The following is a 27,983-nucleotide window of genomic DNA, read 5'->3' as shown; positions in this document are numbered from 1 at the left end:
TATCATACACATGATAAGTTTCAAGCCACCTATTAACAGCTTTGGTTTGTTCTTAGTTCGTCGTAATAGGTTGATAGTAAGTGCAAATGAACTCTATAGACATTAGCCAGCAAACTTCCTGCCAACAGCGACTCAAAAAACCGAATTACTATCAGTTATGATGCATGAGCGCATACTCTCATGAAGACCAGGCAACTGAACAGCCGAATTTGGATGAGGAAGAGCCATAAAATCAGCATCAACGGGCTAAACTATCAGCATCTTTCCTATGAAACTTCATGACGACCTCAATACTTTCTATGCTAATTTCCCCCCAAATAGTACTTGGCAATCGGCAGTGCACATGAATTGGGCAGTGGCTGCGACAATCCTAGAGGAGCGAAGTCCTCAATTACTGTAATGTGTGCATTGCCTTGCATTCTTCTCCAAGCGCTTTGTGCATGAAACAAGTCAATGGTCTGCCTTTTAAAGGTCTGCACATGGCCTTTTCTTTGCTCCTAAGGGTGTCATTCTCCAAGTAGAATGAGAATTCATCAATTCCCCGTTCTAAAGCTTCTTAATCATCCTGCAGTAATATATGCTGCCCCAACTAGACTTAACTTCTCCATGAGAACTTGGCTGCTGCCAAAACTCCTACGAGAAAATCCGAAACTGTTACTCGGTTTTTCCAGAATTGCCTGTAACGGATGAACTCGAATATTTTACTAAGACCCAAAATTAGTTTCAGCCATATGATCCCCTTGCAAGGATACATCCACACGAAATAAATTTCAGCCGAATGACACCATCGCAAGATTATCAGCATGCAATGGGATTGGTGAATGAAGCATAAAGAGGCAATCAACAGGTGTTGAGAGTCATGCAGCTTGGAAACAGGGACAGAAGAAATCAACCAGCAGATGACAGATTCTTCCTGGAGCTACTTGCATGCACTTATGTCAGTCCAACCATCCTTGCTAATGGTTTGAGAAACCAGAAGAACTAGCAGAACACAAACCCATAAAGAATACTACAACGTCCTCAAAAAGTAATGTCGACTCAAACTGGCAGGCCTGAAAAAAAGAGGCAACAGAAATTGATTACCTGATTGCACTGAAATGCAACATGAACATGTTGTCAACTGAATTCGATGAAAAGCATACTGCGGTGATGCCACGTATTTCATTTAAGTTTTAAAAAATCAAGGGACATTAAGTGGATCTCTCGAATAAAGTTAATTCATATAACTGGCATCGTGCTCTCACACCAATGTATGATACACAACCTTCATCTGATTTGTTACATCAACTTCTTAACCCAACTGTTTTCAATGAAGAAAGTCATCTCACCTTACAGCCCTCTAATGTCTCAAGACATCTGAGATAACCTTTTGAAGTCTTACCATTAACCAACTGGCTCTTGTTATTTCATCTAGAATAGCTCATTAGAAAGCAGTAAGGCGTGAACTATTGTAGACTACACACTACAGGCTACAGCCACAGTCCAATGAGAAGCAATAGAAATAATTTTCTTCAAATTTGCAAATTACTTTTCATGCATGGACAAAAAAAAGTTAGTGAACTTCCATTGCAGCATGTATCACAGAAGATGATAACACATGCAGCATTGTCGAAATGGTCAGGCAAATTTTATGGCCAAATTTGATGCCATGTCCCATAAGGAGTTCAATCTTCAAGCAGCTTGAAGACCAACAGTTTATGCGTTCAACCGTGAACTAGGTGCTTTTATGAGACTTGAGGCAGGTATCAAAATATATATCCACTCAAAGCTCTTAGTAAAAATAATTAATCAGAGCACAGAGGACAGAAAATTCAAGAATTGCAATTGTGGACAGCTCAATCATGATGTTAAAGACCAAAGAGTTTCGCTACCAAAGAATCAATGGCTGTTTTGTATTCACCCACGTGTTCTGAGAACACTGACCCAATAAGAGAATTAGGCTGCTTTGATTTCAATAGTCGAACCTACATATATAGAACACTTGTCACGAAGTACTCCTCACTTATCAATAGAGGAGCTCAAATCAACCTCGGTAACTAACTAGCGAGAAAAGCTAAATTTTGTGGGAAAAGAAGATCAAGAAATGAACCAGATAGCAATTACCTCATCACTGTCCCACTTCCCCTATCAATATGCTAGTCACCATCCATATTGATCAGTAACCCATGTGCTCCTCCCACTGCCATCTTTATAAACAAGCAAACAATAGTACATCCATAGATAAAGAACAGTTGTCCCACTGCTCAATGAGCAAAATCAAACGATCAAGAAATGTTATGTAACGGCTAACAAGATAGATGAAACACACTCACTCTAAAATTGCAATTACAAACCAATTGCATATAAACACACTTGATAGGCTCTGTTGAAACAAATAATAGAAACCACATATTGAACAATTGTCACCAAGTATTTACCAGCCAGCGAGCTAAAGATATAAACATTGACTGATGATGAAAGATGGGAAAAGTAGCAGCAGAAATGTTTTAGACAAAAGGATTTCAAATTTAATTAAAGAAGACTATAGCCAATACTAGTAAGTACTGAGCATAATGTAGTGAAGCTCTTAACCAAAATTAAAGATACAAAATTAAGGGAACAAAAGAATAATAACTTTCTATTTCCTTGATTGGCAATGACATATTGTTAATCAACAGAAACACAACTGTAATGATCAAACTAACTACAAAAAAAAGTACAACTCTTCTTGGGAGGAAGATGGGTGCTTCGAGGGAGTTCAAATCCTCATCATCATGGTCAGTTTTGCCTATGAATTGCTTACACCCCAAATACCAAAACTTTTCATTCAGAGCTTTTGATTGGATTCAATAAGCAGTGCATTGAGGACAATCTGTACAGCAGCATTATAGACAGCTCCATCATAATGCATCCCATCCTCTGTACACTGAGGTCCACAACTCTGGGTTAATGAATGAATGTCCAGCAGTAAGAAATGGCCACCCGCCTGCCGCAGTATCCTACTCTTATGGAGCTCCATATTGTACAAATAGAAAGCTAGGTTATTCATCTTTTCCCTCTTTTCTTCTGTGTTTAGCATCGAGTTTATTAAATTTGGCATCCCAAGCCAAAACAAATGTTGCGATCTAATTGGCGCAGACCCTGTTACAGGTCCATCGTTACCTAATTCCCGCGAATATGGTAATGATGATACAAGAGAACTGCTCAACTTCTGTAATGAAACACCATAATCAGAGGCATTGCTGACATGAAGCATATGCCACAGTCCAGAACCCATTATGAGAACATCTGGAAGGTTCACATTTTGCCTAAACCTTAACATCAAATCAGTTAAGTTAGAAACATAAGGCGCCCAAATGAAATCCAACTTCAATCCAATTCGAGCAATCATGATCCCGTAATCGCTGTGCCTCTTGAACAAATCACTTTTGACAGATTCCATCTGATCCGAGTCCAAAACCAAGTTCAACAGAGACAGCACGACCAAACGCGCTTGCGAGTCCCCCGCCACAACAACCCATGACCCATTAAGTAGATCCGAAGCATCAGAAGACCGCACTTTCTGGAAATCACATTCAAGGATGGATTTTGATCTTGCCCAGCTCCATGACAACTCACGATAGTAGGGAGAGCTCTTGCTACTGCCATTGGTATTGCCATCTGTATTGCTGACGGGTCGCATAAGTCTGGCCGGCTTCACATCCCAGACAATGTCGTGCAAGAGAGAGAGACAAGAACCACGACTGTCGCCCAAAACCACAGTGGCAGCGGGAGACATCAGGAAGTGGGAGAAGGATGGGAAGTAAGGGGACAAGTGGACGCCCACGGCGAGGGTGATGAAGAGGGCCCCGCTGAAGAACAACATCTTGTTGCGGCTCAAGTGCCAGCCCGCCATACCCATCGGCACAAACAGCACCACGCATGCAGCCAGAACCCCTAGTTGTATAGCCCCGAACATCACCACCACTCAGGGCTGATTGGTTCGATCAAATCGAGGGAATATCTTCCCTTTTGCGTTTTGCCCTCGTTTGCAGTTTCGTATCACCTAATCTATCGAGATTCCGAAGAGATCGAATTGAATGGAACTGAGTCCGGTAAGGGGGAGATTTCCGATGCTTGAGTTTCACACATTAGCCGACAAGCGTCGACAGCGACGGAACAACAAGAATCAAGCAAGCAAGCAGTCAGGCAAAAAGAAAAAGGCCAGACCAGGTGATAGCAATGGAACAACAGCTACAGCGACAAGAACTAGCGACCAAAGTTTTCTATGCCCACGCCATCATTTCCCTCTCCAGGGTTCGGGTGGGAGCTGAATAACTGAATTCCTGACCTGACCACATCCGTGCAAGCGACGACTCTGCTTCTTTAGCTGAATCCCCAGTTCAAGTTGGAGAGACAATCGGCGAACAGTCGCACCGCGAGTGATCCTGATCCAAAACGCTCTGATTCGCCCTCTCGCCGATCGGAACACCGAATTTGACGGCGGACCGTCCCAATCTCGAACACGTCGAGTGGAGAATCGCATGCATCAGAAGAAGAAGACGAAGACGAGGAGGAGGAGGAGGAGAGCGACGGGAAGAACAAGCGAGCTAGCTTCTCAGCTCTAAAGTTCACACCTTTGCAGTAAGTTACATTTGTATCCGAGTCTTTCTATTGATGTTCATCGTCCAATGACTTCCGTACTTCTCTTTACATTTGAGTCTATTATAGCCATCTTAATTTGGACAATCAACAAATGTTTCCATCATCTGGTCTGTTACCTTTAAATTGTCTGGCTTTAAGGAAATTCAACCTACCACATGATTACCACGCCATAAAATGATTCAGAAAAAAGAAATATGGCACGAGAGTATCGTTTGGATGTTAATATGACACATCTTTTATCTGACATAAATAAGGTTTAATTACTTAAGAAATCACTCCGATACTCGATTGAATCATTCTCAAAATGATAGCATATGTTATACATCTTTTTGTTTCTTACTCACATTGGCCCTTTGAGAGAGAGAGAGAGAGAGGTAGGTGTTCACAAAGAAAGATTCAATTGTTACTGCATTATTTTGAGCTTTTTCATATTTTTTTTTAAAACTGCAAAATGGAGGTCGAAAATATAGCTACACCTTCATCCTTTATAAACTCATATGACACCATTTTATAGGAAACTTATGAGTATTTCTTAAACTTTTGATTGGCTTGCTATGATACTAAATCTACGATCGAAATTAATTACTTTTGTCACGGAAGAAGCAGAACTAATGACATCTTATTAATTTCATAAAACAGCTAATAATATGAATAGACCTTACCCAATTTAATGTATATGTACAGATATGTGTATATGTAGAAGATATTAGAACAACAACAATAAAAAGGATGACAATGATGATTAAAGATAGACAGAACAAAGTACTTTAATGACAAACACTAAGGCCCCGTTTGGTTCAACATTGGGGATGAGCATTGGGGCTCTAAAGTCCCTTAGCTAAATGCAAATACTGTTTGGTTCATTTTTTGGCTCACTTTGGCGAGATGTACTTACATCCGAAATACTCTCCCAAGGGACTTTTGGCCAAAGTAGCTCTTGAGCTACTTTGGAAACTTGCATTCTCGGGATGCAAGTTCTGTCAATTAATGAAAATTTCTGAGCTTCCCCTTTTACCCTCATGCAGCAACCATAATTCTTGTTTTACCCATTTACCCTCAGACATGCTCAAACCCTAAAAAAGACACAACACAAATGTCTCTGGCTCTTTTTCCTCACCTTCTCTCACGACTCTTCCCGTCGACCTCTCTTGCTAGACGCTGCTATCCCTGCGCCCTTTAGACGCGGCTTTGTCTTGAGTACGCACGTCGTCACACTCGCATCTCTTCTCAGGTAAGAATTTTTTGTTTCTCTATTCGTGTTGCCCTCAATTTTTTGCTTGGCCGTAAGATCGACGGCGGATCCCCCTCTCTCTGAACTCTGGTATCTAAAGATGGGTGTTTATCTGTTCCTATGGCTCGCGGTGGTGATTCTTAGTTTTGTAAGACTTGCCTGTGTTGGTGGAGCTCGATTTGCTATGCCGCTGTGTGATTAATGGATAAATAGCGTGGCTTTGTTGAAATGCCTTTAAATTGGTCGGTGCTTGAGTCGACGGATGTGTAATTGCAGATTTAGCTTCTTGTGCCCAAAATTCGTGTCGACGCGCGCTTCACTCAACTACTCTCTATGTCATTAGAGGAAAAGATCGTCTTTCGTTTCTTCATGTGCGATTTTTTTTTGGCTGAATTCGTGGGTTTTAAGTGGTTCACTCGGTGGAGTTTAGGTTCTTCCTGGGTAGTGATTTCAAATGCTTGACCGTTGTGCTTCAGGAGAAGAAAAGCTAATCGCGACCTGGCCTTGCCGAAGCTTAAGGAGGGAGATGTCAAAGATGCCTCGGAGCTCTTCCAGGTACCGGCTGTACATTCATTGGTGATCTAGTGCTAAGTTTGTTTAGGGTGGTTTATTATGAATTGCCCCAATTTTTTGCTTAGCTATCCTGCAATTGGTTTTATCAATGATGTATTCGATGAAGATGAATAGTCGAGTGCAATTAGTGTAGTTCATCGTGAGTTGGCTTTCCTCTCCTTTCTTTCCCAATCCAATTAGTCGTTGTATGAGCTATAGCTCGAAACGAGCAGGTCATTTGGGCGTTTCAGCTATTTGATTGGCTAACGGAAGTACAATTGTTTGCTTCTTCTTAGCTTCTAATCGTTTGCCAATTGCAATCTCTGGTTTCCTTTCCTCTTATATAATCCTATAATAGTTGTTTCTTCAAGTTAGGTAGAAAGTCCTAGTTGATATGAATCAGCAGATGCCACCGATATATGTGAAGTTATATACCTATCAAGTATAAAGAGTGCCCCGTCGTTTTCATATTTGTCCTTGGTATCCTCCGGTCCTTGTCTTAAAAAATGGAATGTCTTTCGCAGATCTTCCAAAGGCTGGCATATATCCATTCCGTGCCTGGGGTTTTCCATAGGGTTGTAAAGCCACAAAATATTATGGTAAGGGCCTTTCAACCTTTCCTCAATTTTTAGTGAAGGTTCTTTTTTTCTTGAATGAAATTGTCATTTTTGTTTTTTTCCTGCATATGTTCCGTAGGTGAATCCTCTCACTCACCAGGTCAAGCTTTGTGACTTTAGTAGTGCAAAAATTCTAGTACATTCTTATCTTTGCCTATTATTTCATTGATCTCCTTTATTGATCTCCTTTCAATAAATGAGAACAATGGAATATAGAGGTCAAAAGTTACCCTTGCGTTGGATATGGATCCGAGTATATTCGATAACTTACTCACGGAGTGACTGTTAAATTTTCCTTACAAAGTTTGGCGATGATCTTGTTCATTGGCGTTTGTAGGGAGGGAATGGAAGAATTTTTCTTTGTGGAGAAATTTTGGAAACTGGGAATGGGGAAAATGTGCATTTTGAGTTCTATGAATGGGGAATGGAAGTATTTTTCTTTGTTTGGTGTCTCCTCCCCACCTAATCAACTAACTCCAATTTCTCGCCTTTGGGGACATGCTTCATTACTTTCTCCTTACTAATTATGGGTTATCATGTGAGAGTCAGAATTTCGATATTTAGAATCCTATTCGATTTATCTAAGTAAAGCTTGAAATTTGTTTGAATGTGCCACATCTCATCTAATTTTGCGAACTGTAGTAGTGTCATTTTTTTAAGTTGTCGCGACCTAAAATTTAGGCTAACGGATTATCGGGTCAATTGAATCAACTAACCTAATTCGGACCCTCTCATATCCTACCGAATCGCAACTTAGGTTTATTCATGAAAAAATATTCAATTGGAGCCGCCACTAATCATTTACGGAAGGTTGATTAGAAACCTTAATAAAATATAGGGAGAACTATTTTATTTCTGCACACCAGAGAAAAATGGGTTCGGGGACTTGGTTATATTATTTGGAAAAATTAATGCCCTTTCGGTACCAATTTCATGAAAAAGCCTTTCCGATTGATCGATGTGAATTTGATGATTAATTAATTAGAAAAATGTGACATGAAGACCATATATTATGCGTCCGGAGGATGATTTTTTTTTTTTTGGTATTTTCGGTAATAAAAAAAAACATTCAAAAGCAATCAAAAATCTGAACAAAAATAAACAAAAATACCCATAATATACCTTTTAATTTTCGATTTTTCTGAAAATCCTCTCATTCCCAAAGATTTGGGCTAGAGCGAGATTTTATTCGCTACATCCTCGAGGATTCAAACCAAGATGCGGATATGTGTATAAAAAAACAACATCTCTTTCACCAAAGGGCAAAACACGAATTTCTATACTAAATCACCATCCCATTCCACGAGATCGTGGCTAAGGCGTGTGATTTATTTTTCCAATGGGTCTAGGCACATAGGGGAGCATATATTATGGGCATGTTTGTTTAAAATTATGCGAACTTTATAACAAATCAAAACAAACAAGCACAACAAAAATAAAATAAAAATGAGTCAATTGAGCCTTGAATTTTCAAAAATATGAGAGGGGTGGCCGAAAATATGGCATTGGGGATTCACCTTTCCTCATCAAAAAATTCAATCTAATTTAAATTTGAGAAAATTACCTTTAATAATTTGAAAAATTATTTTTGGATAATTCTCAAAATTTTGGATATTATCCAATCAAATCAAACCTCATCTCTAATCAAAACATATTTAGATAAAAATTGCAAGAGATATGATAAGATATGTGTCAAACAATTATCCCAACTAATTCACATGCTAGAGATGACAATAAGCTCAAAAAGTCCATCTACAAGGCAAAAAATCATCCAATTCACTTAATTCGATAACATCCAACTTAATCAAATCTCATCCATAGCAAGGAGATAACTTCGAACGAATATGAGATAAAGCAAATCAATTGACACAAGATAGGATTAATCCATCACATATCAAGTTCGGCCAAGAGGTGTTTATGCCGAAAATTTCAGACTTTAAATCATGAAAATTCTCACCTTTCCAAGTTAACCAATTTGATCTTAGAAAAACCGAACAAGCTTGACTTTGAGAAAAGTTGATTTTTCCAAACAAGATTCAATCAATTCTCAATAGTGTTCACAAGATATGGTTGAATTCATTAATCAAAGTGGATCACTAAAAAAAATCAGAATTTTATACGACCAAAGTAACTTTCTATTCTAACATGGAATAAGTGGAAAAGCTTGAGTTTTCTTCGCTTCTATTGCAAAATCATGTACGTTCAAAAGGCTCCAAGAACGTCGATGCATGTTACCAATCAAACACACATAAATTAACAATCATAGGCTAGAAAAAATTATCTTTTCCATGCAAAAATCCAGCAAGCGCAGTCTTGACGAATCTCGCCCAAAACAGCCTATGTTCAAGCTTGATTTTGTCGATAAATCAACCCGAATGATCTAGCACACGTAGAGGAAGAATTAGTCTTTAAAACTATGATGAAACAAAGGCTGGAACACCTCGGATAGGGGCTGATCGGTAGCGGTCTCCGAGTTGGCCGGCGGTGGGAATCGGCAGCTGAAGGGGCAACTTTAGGGGCTTGGACGGGAAGCTCCGGATGTCGGATCGATGCGCCATCAGCGGCTGGTGATAGATCGTCAAATGTTGAACGTCGTGGTATCCGGAACAAGTCGATCGGAGCACGGACGACAACACAGGATCAATTGGCGCGAAACTACTCCAGGCTGCCGACGGGATGACACTTTAGCTAATCACCTCTCAATCTCACGAATTTTCTCTAATAATTTTTTTAACGAGACTCACAAAATGCCACCACTTGAGCTTGTGACGAAGGCATGTTTATATAGAGCTCGTCCCTAAGAACCCTAATAAGAGTATGACTCTTTAGAAACCGTCGGATCACTAATCCTAGCTAGAGTAGAATTTGATAACAGCCATTGGATTTAGAGGAGTTTTAATCCATTAAAACTCTCTGTTATTTCCAGCATAATGATAGAGTTTTAATCTCTTAGATCACCTCTTAAGATAGGACTTTTTAACCGAATCAAAATTACGAATCCTATCTGAAAATTTAAGAGTCCAATCTCACTAGGACTCTACCAATTTTCGTCCAAATGGATGAGGAGGATGAAATGGCCGTCTTCTCAATGTCTCGTGGGCTCCTTTTGTGATTCCAGACCTAATTGGACCTTAACTAATCAAATGGGTAATTAACTAAGGCCCTTTTACAATTATAAGAGATAATATGGGGCTGATTTGAGCTTGATTAGGTATAAACTAATATAGAACTTTGGCACTCTCATATCCATAACCCATCCGACTTTTGCGGTCCAAATCATGGGCTCGTCTCATATTCTCGGGCTTAATTAAGGCTTGAATGAACAAAATTGAGCTTGAAAATAAGTTCACTTAGCTCACAAAAGTTTGGCGCACGCTCCCAATGTCCTAGTTGAAAATTTCGGACTAAGTCCGGTCCAATTGCTTGTCAAATTAAACTCGACCGACTTACCTCTGGCTCTAAATGTAATGACCGACAAAAAATAAATATGCAATGCATAAAAAATCATTTTTGTGAGAAGTATGACTAATTCTCATTTTATGCTTAAATGAACAAATTCCTAAAAATCAAAATTTAGGTGTCAACATAAGTGAAACAAATACTTGTTTATGTTCATATTATTACGGGATGGCGAGTTCATCAAAGGAAAAGGCAATTTGAACTGCCGAAGATGTGAAAATATTTTGTAAGTTGTGCATTGAGGAAATTGAAAAAAGCAACCGTCCTGCAACCAACAAGAGAGATGGATGGGCAGTCATAATTAACAAGTTCGAAGAATTAACGGGCAAAAAGTATGACAAAATTCAAATGAAGAGTAAATGGGATAATCTCAAGGAAGAATGGAAAAGATGGAGGACACTGATTTTAAGTGAAATGGGACTAGGATAGGATGACAAGAAGAAAACCATTGCTTCGACTAATAAATGGTGGGACGATAAAATTAAGGTTCATATTACTTCCTCTTTTATTTTATTTTTGTTAAATTGAAGGTCATTGATATAACTTGTTGAAATACTCTTATCATTATAACAGTCTGATAATAGGTTTAAGTCTTTTAGGACGAAAGGCATACATCCTTGATATGTTGTTTAGCTAGAATGTTCAGTAGTACAGTTACTTCCGGAGGGATCACATGGAATCTTGGACAAGGTTTGCGTATTGAGGAGGATGTTGATGCCACACAACCTAATATCGCTGATGTTGATGTATCTGCTGATGATATTTTGGAGTCTTAAGATGGTGAAAATGTTGTTGAACAAAATGCAACTCAAACCCGCAAAAGAGTGATGCGGACTTCAAAGAGGCAAGCTCGAGGAAAGAAGAAAAGAGAATGACGCCACAACAACAGCTTGGAAACCAAATTGAAAGGATGGTTTCCGCTGTTGAAAGTAGGAGCAATGCCACATCTCAAGCGGATTACGGATTTGGTCCTTACAAGGACCTCATGCAATTGGTGGATTCCATACCTAAGATTGTGCAAGATGAAAAGTTATACTTTTTTGCAATCAAACATTTTAAGGAAAAGAAAGACAATTGGCAAGTCTTCATGAGCTTGAATAGTGATGCACTAAGAGTGAAGTATCTCAAGTTTGAGATGGATGAGCTTAGTCATAGCTAAGATATTGTAGCATCTTGTTTGTATTATTCACTATGCTATTTTATTTTCTTGTGAGATTTTTATTTGGTTTATGTGTGAACCCAATTTCTATTATTTGTTTTTGATGTAAGAACTGTTTCCAATATCTATTTATTAAGCGGTACTAATTTTATCCCTATTCCATTCTATAGAGATATGTGGTTTAATTTTTACGTTGTTATTCGTATGATAGGAGAATATTCTTGGTTGAAAGTTATAAATTTTTATTGGATTTATAGTGAGAGCGTAAAGAAAGGGAAAGAAAACTCCGTTGTAATGCTTATATTAAGTGGCAACCCGAGTCATCGTTGCACTTGACATGGCATCGTTGAGACTACTTCCATTAAAAACAAATTAGTGAGTGATTTTATGTCCGCATTTCAAGTAACATAAGACTTCCTTAAGGCCTACCAACTAAGACCAAGTAGAGCCGACATCACAGCATTCATTAGTCTCGGTCCGGACTTCATTCTAGATAAGAAGGTGAAGCAAAGAGAAACCGGTAACACGACGGAAACAAGAAATTTTTTTCCTATGACAAAACCCACCTCTCACTCCTTCCACAAAAGAATTGACTTGCGCATTTCACAAGCACCTAACGCCTAAACAGACCATTTGAGTTTGACCCCTCTCTCTCTACTTAGCAGAAGATTGCACACCACCCACTTGCATTTAAAGCTATATTAAATACCAGGTTTGGATGCTTCTCTACTCTTGGCCATAATAACAAGACAGTTCATTTTTGTCCTCCTCTTTCGTTCGGGGGTACAAAACATCCTCTCCCACTTTCGCTTTTAGAAAAAGTTTCCTTAATATCTACTCTGCTTTTCTGTTCTCTTGCTCTCTTATTTTTATACTTGTTCTTCCGCTTGTTTGCTGGTGGTGGGAATGAAAGCTTTTTCCGTAGGTAAGCAAATACACCGTCCCCTCTCCCTCTACTCTTCCTCTGCTGCTGTAGCGGATAAACCGGCGGATTTTTAGTACAAACCCGGAGAAAAAAAAACTCGGGCAATTCGAAGGGAGATCTCACTCCTTCTTGGGTACTTCTTATCTTTTATCATGCTTGTGTAAAGTTCCTCTTTTTTTTTCCTGCCCACTAAAAGCAAGAAGATCCTTGGAGAGGTGTTATGGAGTATTTTATTTCCTTCGTCTCTTGGAGTAGCATTTCCTCTTGCATTACAGACTTTATTGCAATTACCCTTCTTTTCCAGTTACGTGTTATAAGAAATGCTAATTTTATCTAATTACTTGTTTCAATTATGCAAAGCTCGATTTTTATTTGGTTTATGTGTGAACCCAATTTCTATTATGTTGATGGATGATCAATACTATTCCTTATTTCTCATATTCCAACCCAATATGTTGTTACGATGTTAAGCGAGATATGGATTCTCCGAAAGGAAAAAATGTAAAGAGGAAGAAGACAATTTCTTGGATCTTCTCATGATCACTCAAGCTTCTATTGCTTGTCAAGCAATGTACCTTTGCAAACAACCTTGCATGACTTCATCATATACAAGTTATGCATGGTTAAAAGAGTTGATGGGTGAAGATGCTAATCCGATAAGGTGCTATAATATGTTTTGAATGCATAGGGCGGTATTTAGCAATTTGACACGTGACTTAATGACACGCTATGGCCTGAAAGGATCTAGGAATATTGATGTTGCAAAAATGGTTGGAATGTTTCTTTATCTATTGGGACACGGTGTGGGTAATAGGTTAGTACCAAAGCACTTTCAACGCTCGGGAGAAACCATTAGTAGACACTTTAGCTTAGTTTTAGATAAAGTATGTGATATGGAAAAAGATTTGATCCAACCATCTGATCGACAATATCGAGAAGTTCCAGAGAAGATCAAGAAAGATCGACAATTTTATCCATATTTTAAGGTAATGTAATATTGTGCAATAAAAAATCAAACCTTAATGTAAATCAAGTAATATTTGTGTTATTTGTTCTAGGATTGCATTGGAGCTATGGATGGTACTCATATCCCAGCAGTGATATCTACGTACGATCAAATTCGTTTTATTGGGCAAAAAGGAACGACAACTCAAAACGTGTTGGCCGTATGTAATTTTAACATGGAATTTATCTATGTTTTTGCCGGTTGGGAAGGACAAGCTCATGATACCCGTGTCTTCCATGAAGCCATTGGAAGACGTGATGCATATTTTCCCCATCCTACTCCAGGTTCATTAGTTAATGGTTTATCAACTTCATGCAACATCAACTTATTATCTATGCGACATGTTAATTAAATTTACATTATATTTGTGTAGGTAAATATTATTTAGTGGATGTTGGATATCCAAATCCCACGAGTTATTTGGGGCCATATAGACAAGTGAGATATCATTTGCCGGAGTTTCGACAAGGTCCTTCACCTACAGGTTATCAAGAAGTGCTCAACCGTGCCCATTCATCGCTACGGTCAGAAATTGAGCGAGCCTTTGGCGTATTGAAGATGAAGTGGCACATTCTAAAGCAAGTGCAAATTGTCATAGCGACAATGGCTTTACACAATTATATACGGAGAAATGCCATAAAGGATATGGATTTTGAAGATGCGGATTTGGATCTCGAGTATAGATATTCGGTTGATCGTGATACTGTAGATGAGGGGGCTAGTGCTTCAAATACTAATGCATCCCCCGACATGGCACGTTTACGTGATGAAATAGCCATGGGTTTAGTTAATAATTAAAGGGGTTTGTTATTTTTGGAGGAAAACTCAATGACTTACGTAATCATATTTATTATAACGATCTTTTGATTGTACATGTCATATTTTAACTTTTTTAACTTATAAATTTGTTAATGTGTCTTTTACGTTACTCTCAATTAGAAAATACAAAAATTGCAGTCTTTTTTTTTCCTAATTTAAAAAATATTAAAGTTAAAAAATATTAAATTGGGGCATCAAAGGACTTTTCAGATTTAAAAGTTTACCAAATAGCATTTTCTCCAAAGTTACATCCACATGCATTTTTCAATTACAGTTTACCAAACAGTATTTACATTTCACCAAACCCCTTTAGCTCAAAGGTATTTGCATTTCGCCAAACCCCTTTTGCCGAAAGCTGAACCAAACGGGCCTTAAGTGTTCTCGTTTTGACCGTCGACTTCCATTTTTCCCTAAGTTCTTTGGTCTTTTCTCATATGGTCATCTCGAAAAGTGTCCTCATGGCATTCTTTTATGGCTGAACGGTATCAAGGCCGATTCTAAGTTTCATCGAATTTGTTTGTCGACATCGATTTTCTAATTTTTAGAATTTGAAACCTACACCGCATATTTTGAAATCCGAAACCGATCCTCTCACGGGTTCTAGGGTCGATTCCAAATCTACCCGAGTTTTATCTATGATGACCACCATTTGCTGCTATAGTCCACTGACCATAATTTGTACTTAGACAAAAAAAAATGAAACATTAGCAAATATTATTGAAATTAGAAACTTAGACTAATAGCTTCAGATTATCACCATGGAATACTGCAATATCGCGTAAAGACATAAAACTAGAAAACACAACAATTTGTTCGAACTTGAAACCCGGCCATTGGAACCGGTTTCCTAATTTTTTAAACTTGAAACCTATCCCGCAAGCGCTAGAGCCATGCTCACCTCTAATATTCTTTAACAAAATTAGAAAAAAGGGCAGGCCAAAAATCACGGCATATATCCTAATAAACCTTAAACTTTAGCTTTTGTACCAATTCTATCTTTTATCTCATAAAAAACCTTCAATTTTTTGCGCAATCCTAATTCTATCCTAAACTTTTTTTGCCCGATGAAAAACTCTCAACATTAGTCAGATCCTAATTCTACCACTAGCTTTAGGCATATTACCAATTTTACACTAATTTTTTTGTCTCAAAAAAATTATCAACTTTACGTCCGGTTTCGATTTTGCTCTAATCTTTTTGTCTCATAAAACATTCATAACTTTTACTTAAGTCCTAAATCAGCCTTCATTAACCCCCTGTCAAAATTGTCTGTAGTGATTTTGCATTCAATTTTCAATCTCTCGTGCTTGTAGGGGTGAGCGGTTCTAGGTTCTTTATAGGTTCTACCCGGAATCTGGAACTTACTCGTCGAAACAAGTTACTCGGTTTTTGGAACCCGAAACCTACTCGTCATATCTTGGAACCCGTAACCTACCCGTCATACCTTAGAACCCGAAATCTACCCCGTCACATGTTCTAGGGTCCGTTCTAGGATACCCGAGAACCTATCAATTTTATTTTATTTTATTTTATTTTTTCATTTTTAGTTAAGCAAAATGAGAATGAACGCTACAACATCTAAGAGAAAGTAGAGGTGAGTAGTTTTAAGTTCCGTACAAGTTACATTTAGAACCCGAAACCAATTCATTGGAACACGTTTATCTTTTTTTGGAACCCGAAACCTAAAAATTTGTTTGGCTCCAGATTATACACTCATCATCGGATGCCATAGAAGATTGTAGAATCGTGCAAAACCATATACCAAGAAAAATATAAAAATTTATTTCAAGATATAGACTCCAAGTTCCGGGTTCTAGATAGTGGAACCCGGAACCCGTTCGTTAGAACAGATTCCTCAATTTTTGAAACCCGAAACCTACCCCGCATACCTTGAAACCTGGAACCACATCGGATCCTACGGGTTCCGATTACATGTTCTCAATTCTACCCCGGAACCATGCTCACCCCTACGTGCTTGGGAATATTCCATTTCTTTTGGTGGAAGAGCTCGCACGCTTGCATAGCTTGTGCTTAGGAGGTTTTGATTTCTCGATTGTCGACGAGAAATTTTGGATAAGAGTTAATGGGGGGCAAATTTTTGAATCAAGTAAAAGTTTATGATTTTTTATGTGACTATAAAATGTTAGGGTAAAATTGGGATCGGAAGATCAAATTGGGGCAAGATTTAAAGTTGAAAGCTTTTTGTTTACCTTCCCTCCCCCTCTCCCCCTCTTGTTTTCTTTTTGCTTCCCTGTTTGTTTTTCTAGGCTTCCCCACCCCCGTTAGCTGGTGGTGCTTCTGCTGTCTTGCTTCCCTTTTGGCCTTCTTTTCGTCTCTTTTACTTTTTCTTGTTTCCTTTTGCTTGTATCCATCCCCGCTCCTGCTGGTGTTTGGTTTTGCTAGGCTGGCGCCTTGGCTCATTATATACACCGGGTGGTCCTCCAATCCGCTTTGCTTCTGTTTATTAGATGCTCTTTCTGATTCGCTTTGGTTCCTCTTTCACCCATTGGACTTTTTCTGCGCCATCCCGTGTCCAGCCCTGCTACTTATTGGATCTTGCTGATCTCCCTTGTTCTTCTTTGTCTATATTTTTATTTTTCTTCTTGCTGGTTGGTCCGTACATTTGCCCCCCCCTCTGTTTTGGGGTTTTTTTCCTGGGCTCGGTTGCCCCCTTTTTTCTTGGCTTTGGGTGTTCTCGGACCCGTGTTTGTGCTGTACTCTCTAGTCTCACACGCTGCATCTCTCCATTGAGTCCTCTAGAGACTTCCGGGTGTTGTGCCTTTGCTGGTCTACTGCTATTCTTCGGGTGGCCTTCACGGATGTTGCTCCTTCCTTGCGCTAGCCGCAACTTGCGTGGATTTTATGTTGTTGCGGTTGCTTCTCAAGTCAATCATGGGACTCTCCTTCTCTCGTTGCTGCTGATCCATTGCTCGTTAAATCCAGGGAGGCGCCTTTTCTCCTCCTCCCAGCCTTGTCCTTTAGTTATCCGTTAGCTTTAGGTGTTTGGCCGCTTGTTTGGCCTTCATCCACTAGCCCGTTAGGCGATCCGCTACTTTTTTCTCTGGGTGTATTTTGCGACCGGTTCACCGGTGAACTCTCCATGTCACACTATGTGTCATGTTGAGTTCATGGTTTTTGTGACCGGTTTCTTTTGTATCTAGCTTTTGGAAGATCAATACATACTTACCTTACCAAAAAAAAAAAAATTATGTTAGAATTGGGACAAAATCTAAAGTCGGGTATTTTTTATGGGATAAAAGAAAATTTAGGGTGACATTAGGACTAGATCGAATGTCAGAGATAAAACGTAGAATTAGGATAAGTGTTAAAGCTTAAGCTTTTTTTAGGCATTAGCCCAAAAATAACAATAAAAGCAGCCCAAAAATAACAATAAAAGCAATATATTAAAGGGCATGCAACAATAACCAAAATGCCATCTCTCCCAAGCTCTTCACTGGAGTGCCATCTCTCGGCCACTGCAGCCGGTCGCACAGAGTCCGGACAAGAAACGGTCTATCTCTCTTCCCTTGACGACGCCGAAGACGACACGCTTCTACTTCTCTCTCTCTCGTCTTTACTTCCGACAACAACGTTGTTCGCTCATGTTCACACATCGCGCATTCCATTTCGGCATTTCTCTCCCTCTTCTTGCTACGCGAATTCTCCTCTTTCCGAGGTCGCAATTCTGTGGCTTCCCCCCACCCGCTCTCGTCCGTAAGTTTTCTTGAACTTGAATTGTAATGAACTACTACGTGGAATCAGCTTGGTGTGCTTTGTAATTTTCAGGATATGCTAAGGTGACTGATGGGTGATTTTTTTGTGCAGTCGATCTGTTGTCAGTGAATGATGGGTCCTTTAGCACTGGCATTCGACACGAAGAGAGCTTCGCAAGCTCCTTTAGGTAAATTCCTCTCTTTGGTTTTTCGCTTTTTCGGTATTTGGTGGTTTTTGCACTTGCTTTCTATTGTATCAGTACATGGAAATGCATTAGAATCACCCAAAAGAAAAGAACTTGTTTTAGTTTCTGTATCATGAGATAGGTTGTCAATTAGGTTACCAAGGATCAAACCATTTGGATCCCAATTAATGTACATCTTTGTTGAAGAAATTAAAGAACAAAGAGGGCACAAAATTGTGCTTTGACTCTTCTGCGTATTTGATTGCAGTTGGTTGACTGTGTTGAGGAGAGATTTATTAATAGCTTGTTGTTGGTGGATGCATACGTGTAACCATTTTTTGCTCTTAAAATGTTGTGGTTGCTGATGCTGATTAAGAAAAGAATGTGATCTTTTTCTCTAGTAGTGTCCCAACCTACGTGGTGATATGTATTCAATCTTTCTGTACATATTCTGTTGATTGTCTTGTGAAAGAATCGATGTTCTCCGCAGACATGCTCATGATGAAACCTCAGAACTTGCAGCTGGATGCAACAAAGTTCTTTGCTTCAGTTAGCACAGGAGAAGAAAAGCCCTTCGACTTTTTTCGTACTTTTTTTGGTAAGTTGAAAAATATAAAGCTCAGTATGCTTCCAATGACTGTTCCTTGGGTTATCATTTAGTGACTTACATTTCCGAGCTCCATCTACTTGAGTTGACTTAGTAATTATCCTGTCTCCAAGTTATGTCCAATTCAGAGATCATTTGCATCTGAAGCAAAGTTTATGTATATAACACAGAATCCACAAAAGCATTGAGGTATATCGACGAAAGACTAGCATTAAGCATAAGGGGAGGGGGGGAGGTCCATCATTGGTGGTTATTGTCTTTCCATAGTTTGGGTCAAGCGAATGGGAAACAATCATGCCGATACTTGGCTGGGAAAGGATATGAAAAGATGAGCCATCCAATATAGTTACAATGTCATTGTTCATTCTCAGACTCTTGGGAACCGGTTTTTTGTTTCCTCTGTTTGATTCTTGGAGACACTACTTTTTCCCTTTTGTTACAGCACTTGTTCTATATGGGACTTGTGCTGGTTTTGCATGTGATGTTACATGGTATAATCTATTCTCCTATGTTTGCTGCAATCTGCAGATGGAGTTATTGCAGGAGGCACTGCTGGTGTTGTCGTTGAAACGGCCTTATACCCCATTGACACGATAAAGACAAGGCTGCAGGCAGGTTACCTATAAAAATTGGTACTGTTTATACAGCAGTAACCGATATCTGCTATTTTCTTATACACTGAGTTCAAAACAAGTTTAAGAAGAAAAAGTAGACAGAAATGGTCAGGAGTATAAGCATAACAAATCCTCTTGCATAAAATAAATATGAAAGAAAGAGTTTAATACTATAAAGCACTGTTATCCAACTATGTCAAGCATGCTGCTGATATTTCTTAAAAGGCCTTTAAAAACCTTTTTCCTCGAGAGACACAAAGGGAAGCATATTTGCATACTTTGATAATATTTTCGTCCAAAATCAGCTATTGTTTCCTGCTTTGGATGCTAACACGTGGGAACTGCAATTGCTCAATTTGTGTATCTCGGATCATCTGATCACCCATTCTTTACTCCCTCGTTTTTGTTCTTTTTGGTCTATACAAAACTATCGTGTGCTGATGGTAATGGCCAAATTCCATCTTTCTCTCTGATAATTTATATGTTGAAGTCGCTGAAGTTCTTTCTCATCCAGCAATGCCTTTTTCGGTTCTCTGAGGTAGTATTGAAGCCTCATTAATCAGATAACCATCTTCCATTGGCACAATTGTTTTAGTTGTTGAAGTACCCATGGACTGGTGGGTGGTCATCCTTCTATGTTAAGAACGATCCATTAAAAGCCAAAACAGCATCAAGAGAAAAGTCACTGACGCCATAGATAAACCGCATGAAACTGAATAATTATGTTCTTAGCAAGCATCCATCTTGCGTCAATGAGTGAATTTTTCCTATTTTGCTCAATTTCATCATGGAGTTGCTGAATTTACTTTCATTTACTGTAGGCAGCTCGCGGTGGAGGAAAAATTAATTTTCAAGGCTTATATTCTGGGTTGGCTGGAAATCTTGCTGGCGTATTACCGTAAGCTCCTTTTTAAAATCCAAAACTTACTTATTGGCTAGAAATTATGTGTGAATCAACTATTCCCCTGTGCTGCTTTAGGTTATTCTGCTAGGTCAAAGGATCTTGAAACTGTTAGCTATTCTGTTGTTTACCTTATAGAATTTCCCATTTCCTTGTGGGGTGAAGTGATACAAAAAAATGAACTGTATTCGATATTTTTACTTTATCTATAAGAGGAGATTGCTTGTTAGGTATAGGTGCTTTTCTTCTAGTATTCAAGGCTCTTTAGTTTTGAGGCGCATGTGATACCTAGGCTTCGGGAGGGGGAGATCTAAGAAAAATTACCAACTTGACCCTTAGCCCTAGTGTTATATTTGGTTTTTTACTAGAATTGCTCAAACAACTAAGTCTAAGGTTGGTTTTGAGAGATAGGATCGGGTTGTCAGAAAGGCTCTTCGCTGATCCTATAAGGTTTAGGGAACAAAACAAGAAAACAATAGCTTGACAAAAGGTTCTCAGTTCAATTTGGGTGCCCATTTCAGCCAAGCACTAAATAGAACCCATCCTCGATTTAAGATATCGATGAGATGAATACCCAGTATATTCAATGCTAGGCATAATGAGTATAAGGACCTCCAAAAATTCTCTTTTCTCCCTATGAACTTTAAGGTGTATGAAGTTTTGATAGGAGGACCTTTCTTGCTCGTTTCTTGATTGAAATTCGTTTTTCTTACCTTTTTCTTTTCGAAGTGAAGTAGAAGCACCCATTTTTATTGGTTCATTAAGAGGTGAATCATCCTATTGGTATCTCCGAAATGTTTTGCGCTCACTCCTTATGGTGCAGGAGAGTATGTAAGACAAATGGGACATTATACCCAGATAGAAATACTTGGGATAAATTATGCATCTATCATGTTCTTTGTGGATCAGTACTTCTATATGGTTTTCTTCCTAAAACGGCGAATGGTCCTATTAATTACATGGCAAGGGTCACTTTCCTCTCAGGGCTTCTGCTTTATTTGTTGGTGTTTATGAGCCTGCAAAACAAAAACTGCTAAGGATGTTTCCTGAGAATCTCAGCGCTCTTGCTCATTTGGTAAGGAATCCTCAAGTACTTCCTCCGGTGAATGTTTTCTCTGGTAAAGCAATGCCTGAATTGTATTGAACTTAACTGGTTTACTTGTATGTGATTGAAAAGAGATGGTGATGTAGCTAAATCTAGTCGACATATTTGTTACAAATCACGATTTGAATAAATCCTCTATCCAGCTAGCATTAAGGGTTCTTCAAAATGAGCTCCTGAGCAGGATCTGTTGGGTGTTATCATCGTACTGGATTGAGGATCGATGGATCCAACAGGTGGAGCAAATTAACAACTAAGATTTGGTGTGATCACCTTCATAATCAAAAGTCAAATAATGTAGCTCAGTGGTAAAGCTTTCGGTCAAGATAAGGTCAAGTTTAGCTATGGATGGCTAATCTGATGGCACAGTTGGATCATTACTATCATGAGTAGGATTATGTCTCAAGTAGGCATACCGTTGATATCATGATTTTCTGTCCTCTTGTTTTTGTCATGTGATAGAAATCATATATAACTTGGGCTGCTTGTCTAAATCTGCTGCATTTTAAGAATTTTTTTTCTTGGTCGAAATTTTTAAGATTATTAACTTTCTTGAAGTTTATTGAGCATTTTGTAGACTGCCGGTGCCTTAGGAGGAGTGGCTGCTTCTCTTATTCGTGTTCCGACGGAGGTTGAGTTGTTCTATCTGCACAAATTTTTCCATTTCATTTCCTTTTCTTTCATCCTAAGAAAACCAACTTGCTTTCTATCTGAACACTTTCCAGGTTGTTAAGCAAAGAATGCAGACAAGGCAGTTTTATTCTGCCCCTGATGCTGTCCGCCTTATTGTCTCTAGAGAAGGTTTTAAAGGTCTTTATGCGGTATGGGGAAAAACAGAAAACAAAAAGAATTGCTATTTTCCGATTAACGCCAGAATCTTCTTTTTATGAGCATTAGACGTTGTTTACTTTTGTTTCACGTTGGTATAAGCACTGCCGCCGAAAGAACCTACATATCAGTGCTTTCTGTAACATCACGTTCACCCAGCATATGTTTGATGTCATTCTTCCTAGGGATACAGATCCTTTCTGTTGCGGGATTTGCCATTTGATGCAATCCAATTCTGCATCTATGAGCAGCTTCGGCTTGGTTATAAAGCGGCAGTAAGCATCTAGATTGATGTCTTTTTAACGAGTAAAGTATAGAATCTGCTCTCTTCAGGAGAATTTTTTCACTATGGAACACCTTTTGAACTGATTAAATATGGATATTGCAATGTTAGGTGGAAGCATTTTTGCAAAGTCATGTTGTCTTGTGTGCTTGCTTTAGCCATTCTGGCCTATCGAAAGAGATTAACGATTCTTTCATTGTTTCCCAAACAGGCACGTAGAGAACTGAACGATCCAGAGAATGCTGTGATTGGAGCTTTTGCAGGTACTTTTTGGTGCTTTTGCAGATGTTGGTGCAACATTTGCTTCTAACTATTTATTCGTTGCTGTTAATTCTGATGAGTGTGGTTCATTGATTCTGTACTGCATCAATAAGCTTTTTCTCAGTTGCTCCATTCATATAAAATGGGGAAGTTAAGTTCAAGGAACCAGTAACTGCCGAAGACTGAAGAGGTGTGGTGTACGCTACTTTATTTCAATTTCCATTCATAGGCGAAGTTTCACCAAAAAGTTCCGATTGCCGGCAATGGTTTTGCCTTTAGTTAGTTCACTAAGTCCATAGTATAGACTCAAGAGCAACTGCTCGCTAACTTATCTATGACCCGTAACCTCAACTTTGAATGATGGAGATAATATGACTGCTATTACACGTAATTTGCCATGGCATAAAGGTCGGTGAATATTTTGGATCCACACTATACTTCTTAAATTAGCATGCAGGTGAGATTTTGCGTTTCTTTTCACATGCATTTTGTCTTCAAAGGCTCTCAATTGGGTGAATTTGCCAATTACAAATATACAATCGGATGGGGTTGTAACAAATGGTTCCATCAAACTTGAAGAGAATTGTTCCATTAATTGCCCAATAAGTCCTGCGCCGCATGTGATATATGTTATTGTTTTCCTACAGTTTTCTAACGCGGGTTTAAACAGGCGAACAGTTTTGCTGCATCTGCTGCATTAGGAATAAGGCTTAGTGTATGCATATAGCTGACCCCCCTCATGAGTTGAAGTTGGTGGTTTATATTGTTATGCTGCACTTAGAATAGTCGCAAATCTCTAGTCACTTGCCAAGCCACTAAAGTAGCTAAAGTTGATGCCTTTTGCTTTATCTGCCTAGTGCTGTTCGTGAGCTTTCACTTGCTTTCTTTAGTCTATTTATGTTCGCTTGCCTCTCTGGGGCAGCTTAATCTAATGGGTATTTGCTGTTGATATTTGTTCACCCCTAAACTTCTTTGACCGATATATTGTAGCTGTTCACCAATTTCAAACAGTGATAATGCTTTAAATTTGTTGATTTGTAAGATCAGAGAATTTAGAGGCCCTAGACTTTTTTCCCGATGCATAGTTATAGAACCCTGAAAATCCTGAAAGAGTTGGGTTCTTGTCCAAGAGTAATAAAGTTCATGCCTTGTTGAAGTGGAGTGAATGAGCTGCTCAACTATGCATGAAAATGATCTATACCAATCTTTAGGCGGATCTTGTGTTTTGCAGGAGCACTGACTGGAGCAATAACCACTCCACTCGATGTAATCAAGACACGGCTAATGACTCAGGTTCTAAGAAGCTGCCTCTGACATCCACCTTAGTCATAATCGTCTTAGTTTTCTTCCTCTTATGAGCATAGGCCATTAGCAGCTACGTGAAGTTCGTATTTGTCGATGATTATTCAGTGGTTCACTCTGATCCATGCAGGGACCAGCAAACCAGTACCGAGGGATATTTAATTGTGTTCAAACTATTGTGAGGGAGGAGGGTCCTTCAGCTCTTCTCAAGGTCCCTCTCTCTCCCCCTCTCTCTCTCTCACACACACACACACATGCATGCGCCCACATTTTTGAGCTAGACCATCTGTTCTTCTCTCATTTCTCTATCACTAGTGTGTTTCCACTCTGTTTTCTGCCCCATATGACAATTGAAAGGCAATGAATTATCAATTCTCAAAGAATCAGTTTCCAAATGACAAAGGAGGACTTATAAATAGTGCAACTAGTGCATAATCACAATATGTTGACCTTTTACCGAGCTGTAAATGTAGTACGTGCAAACACTTTCTTGATATAAATGACCCTGTACACTCGGAAATCTGCTCCAAGTTTCACATGTATCTTTCACCAAACTTTCTACTCCAAGGCACTTGTTGTGCAATGTATTTTTGCCTTGAATATTTTGCCGGAGTGGAGTTGTTTCAAAACGAATGTCGCAGTGATGAATGCGCCAATGAATTTGCTGACCCTTAAGAAGACATAGAATTACTGAGGAAAAGTGTGTGGCATCGTGTGGGGGTAAGATAATTGCAGATGTGACACTATGATGGATATGCCTGTGATGTTGGCAGTCAATTTGAAGAAAGAGCTCAATGTCAGGATTTAGTACTAGATAGCAGTGACAATGGCATAGCCTCATACGAGCATCCATGTAGTAGAGTTTACTTAGCAGGAAAAAACTTGATCGCTGTTGTAGTTTTTCAACGTTGTTATCTCATGAACTGCAGGCGTGGTATTCTGAAGGTTGTAGTATAGCCTTTCGCTTTTTCCTTAATGTTCACCCTCTCTGAGTTCTGTATTTTCAGGGAATCGAGCCTAGGGTCCTATGGATCGGCATTGGTGGGTCAATTTTCTTTGGTGTCCTAGAGAGCACTAAGCGGTTCCTTTCTCAAAGACATCCTCCGCCACATCCACATCCCAAGAAAGATCCAACTAGCTGAAAGGTTGGCACTCACATTGTGGTCAAAATCGTTCATGTTGAGCAGTTCCGGTCTTTATGCTTTGGTATCCACACAAGGTTTGCCCAGAAATCTGCATCAACTAGCCTGTAGTGGAAGATAGAGAAGTGTTGAGGGAAAGTTGCACTGCTTAATGCCCTTAGGTCGCTTATGCAGGTTTTGACAATGAATGCTTTAGCTTTACCAAGTAGTGAATCGCAACAGGGAAAAAGGGAAACAGAACGTTTCTCGACTGATGAGTAGCTTGTTTACATTCATTGTTCTCTCTTCCTATGGGCATTGGCCAATCCAGTATGGACTTTTACTAATTTGCCTTGAACCACTGCTTGCATCTGTTTAAGTCCTCCGTCGCAGAAATGTAACATGGTTGGCTAAGAGGGACATAAATTATGTGCTGCCGAAACCGTTGATTATGGTCGATGGATGTCAATGAGCTAGGCGATTTTAATTGTCTACCATCTTCACATTGTTCCAGATTCCAATACATCGGTGTCAAGTTTGAGAGACCAATGTTCTATTCTGTGCGGAAGTTTTATAACGTAAGTAGCTTTTTCCGACAAGGCGTAAAAGATCTTGAGGATTTCTCGGCCAATTCTATCTTAACTTTCGTTGCTGCAGATGACCGAACGCCTCACGTTTGAGGCCAAGCATTTACGGTGGCTACCAGGGGCTAGGAATTAATTAGAACTCGACATAAGAAAAGCTTATAATGCCACCGGATATGGTGTTACCTCTTTGCTAATCCATAGTTGATGCTACTACTTTTGTCCTGAACCAACGAAGGATGTCGTATTGCACATACCATATTACTAGAATAGTTTCAGTTTAGTCGCAAATCTAATGTAAATTTAGATTAAAGACACTGCCTAAACCCCGACGTGCTTGGCTATTAAACAGCGATAAACGAACTTTAAACTGGTTTTCCACAATTTAAAGCTGACTATGAGAACCAAAGACAAGTGACACGGGCCGAGGTTTTCGTGCCCCAACCAGTTGTATAGATGGCCGAAATGATCCCCAAAACTTGATGTGTTTTGGTCCCCTAGGGTTTGTCTAAGGTTTTTTACTAAGGTTTATAGAAGGTTTCTAGGGACAGGAGAGTCGGTAATTGTACGTTGTTAGAACTTTCCTACTGAAAGTTGATAGTTGAGAAAGAGGTGCGATCTTGACCGTTAGATGAGAGTTAAATCTACAATTGTAATCCGAGCCTCCTACTATATAAAAGGGTGTCTTCCTTCTCATTTGATCATTCATAAATCAATAGAACAAATCATTCCTCCCACAGCCTCTCTCTCTAGAACTTTCTTTCTCGAGCGCTCCAACAATACAAAGGAAGTCCAAGTCACCGCACGGTTCGATCACAAACTCCCGGCCTGTGACACAAGTCTGTTCCAAATCATCATAAGTTGGTTTGGTTTTTGTCTAAACCTCTAAAAGAAATATTCAAGTAGCTTCATTCATGTCATATATATCAATTGAACCTCATTCTTCACCACAATATTCAACATTTGCAGTTCAACCACTTTTGTCCTAACTCTACCTAGTTGGTATTTGGAGACTAACAAAACATTTAACGTTCAATCGCTGTGATTTATATAGCATGATTCAACGTTTCCTACTAAAAATCTGTAGGAAACACTTGAAAAAAGATCTCCTGGGTTCTAACAAAAAAGGCAGGCAACAAATTGTCGTCCTCCAACTTGCACCCACCGACAAAGGCTCCTGATTTTTGGTCCTTGCACAATGATGATGACCTTTTTTCAGTGCAGGAAGTACAGTAAATAAGAACTGAACATCTTGAGGTGGATTAATTTTCCCAAAACTCGCAAATGACCACACTCAGAGAATACAATTGGAAATCTAGAAGAGAGGCCCTTTAACCATTACAAGAGAGCAAATCTAAGTCACTGCTGGAATCAAGATCCTTGTTTCCTACATTCACCTTGGTTTCCAAACACAATTGAGACAATCTAGGTAGACGCATACAAAAAGCAATTCAATCCAGCATGCACAAACACAGTTGAGACAAGCTAGATAGACACATACAAAAAGCAATTCAATCTAGCATGCACAACATACTGTGTCAAGGAAATGGAAAGGTAATAAGAATAAAGAATGATATCCCGCAGTCAACGAAACCATGCAGGTGACTCACTCGACCCAACATTAGGCCAAACAATAAGCTACTACCATGTGAAGGCCAGATAATGAGGAGTAGGTTCATATGCCATAGTAAATCAACTTTTTCTGCAATTCAATAATCTTTCACCGCTTGAGCAGCAAAAACGACTAAACTACTAGCCCCATCCTTTTAGTTACAACTGACCTTTAATAGCTAAATAAACATTCTGTTTGAAGCATGCTTATATATACTCTAGAGACAACAGAATTAAAAACAATAGCTTCCTCATAATGTGAACCTCAGTATTTTTCTCGGAAAAAAATACATAGATTGCAATCACATAACTATGGCAGACTTCGTGGAAAAGAAGAAAAAGTACGGTGGAGTACATTTAGCAAGCTACCGTTAGCTAAAGAAATATGGTTTAGTCAAATGGTCATACACATCCAACAAGCTCTCCTATTCCTTCCCAAGGTTCCACTAATGTATTATAACAAATCTAAATATCCTGAAA

General features: G+C 39.1%; 2 protein-coding genes and 2 long non-coding RNA genes across 5 annotated transcripts; 1 reads left to right on the top strand and 3 right to left on the bottom strand.

The window, feature by feature from the left end:
- Nucleotide 1: 1 nt before the first annotated feature.
- Nucleotides 2–17,989, bottom strand: LOC125314129. The gene is made up of 3 exons (XR_007197745.1): nt 17,980–17,989; nt 7,694–7,705; nt 2–177 (listed from the first exon to the last, which is right to left on the bottom strand). It is a non-coding gene; the product is annotated as an uncharacterized LOC125314129 (long non-coding RNA).
- LOC125314130 lies at nt 1,726–4,643 on the bottom strand. The gene is made up of 3 exons (XR_007197746.1): nt 4,594–4,643; nt 2,104–2,186; nt 1,726–1,964 (listed from the first exon to the last, which is right to left on the bottom strand). It is a non-coding gene; the product is annotated as an uncharacterized LOC125314130 (long non-coding RNA).
- On the bottom strand, nt 2,490–4,637 carry LOC115727822 (protein ALTERED XYLOGLUCAN 9). The gene has a single exon (XM_030658111.2). It carries the CDS (start codon nt 3,935–3,937, stop codon nt 2,807–2,809), a length of 1,131 nt encoding a protein of 376 aa, XP_030513971.2. The 5' UTR covers nt 3,938–4,637; the 3' UTR covers nt 2,490–2,806.
- Nucleotides 17,964–25,729, top strand: LOC115727825 (S-adenosylmethionine carrier 1, chloroplastic/mitochondrial). Of its 2 annotated transcripts, none has more exons than XM_030658115.2 (13): nt 17,964–17,985; nt 18,217–18,292; nt 18,780–18,887; nt 19,425–19,511; nt 20,336–20,408; nt 21,396–21,486; nt 22,091–22,144; nt 22,239–22,334; nt 22,527–22,616; nt 22,836–22,887; nt 24,117–24,178; nt 24,318–24,398; nt 25,195–25,729. In XM_030658115.2, exons 2-13 carry the CDS (start codon nt 18,235–18,237, stop codon nt 25,327–25,329), a joined length of 987 nt encoding a protein of 328 aa, XP_030513975.2. In that variant the 5' UTR covers nt 17,964–17,985; nt 18,217–18,234; the 3' UTR covers nt 25,330–25,729. The 2 variants fall into 2 exon arrangements, with proteins under 2 accessions (XP_030513975.2, XP_030513973.2); XM_030658113.2 differs by lacking the exon at nt 17,964–17,985 and adding an exon at nt 18,067–18,128.
- Nucleotides 25,730–27,983: the final 2,254 nt, after the last annotated feature.

Source organism: Rhodamnia argentea, chromosome 1 (assembly GCF_020921035.1).
Source record: "Rhodamnia argentea isolate NSW1041297 chromosome 1, ASM2092103v1, whole genome shotgun sequence".
In the NCBI taxonomy this organism is placed as follows: domain Eukaryota; kingdom Viridiplantae; phylum Streptophyta; class Magnoliopsida; order Myrtales; family Myrtaceae; genus Rhodamnia; species Rhodamnia argentea.
The sequence above is the reverse complement of the archived record's forward strand: the minus strand, read 5'-3'. Positions and strand labels throughout refer to the sequence as shown.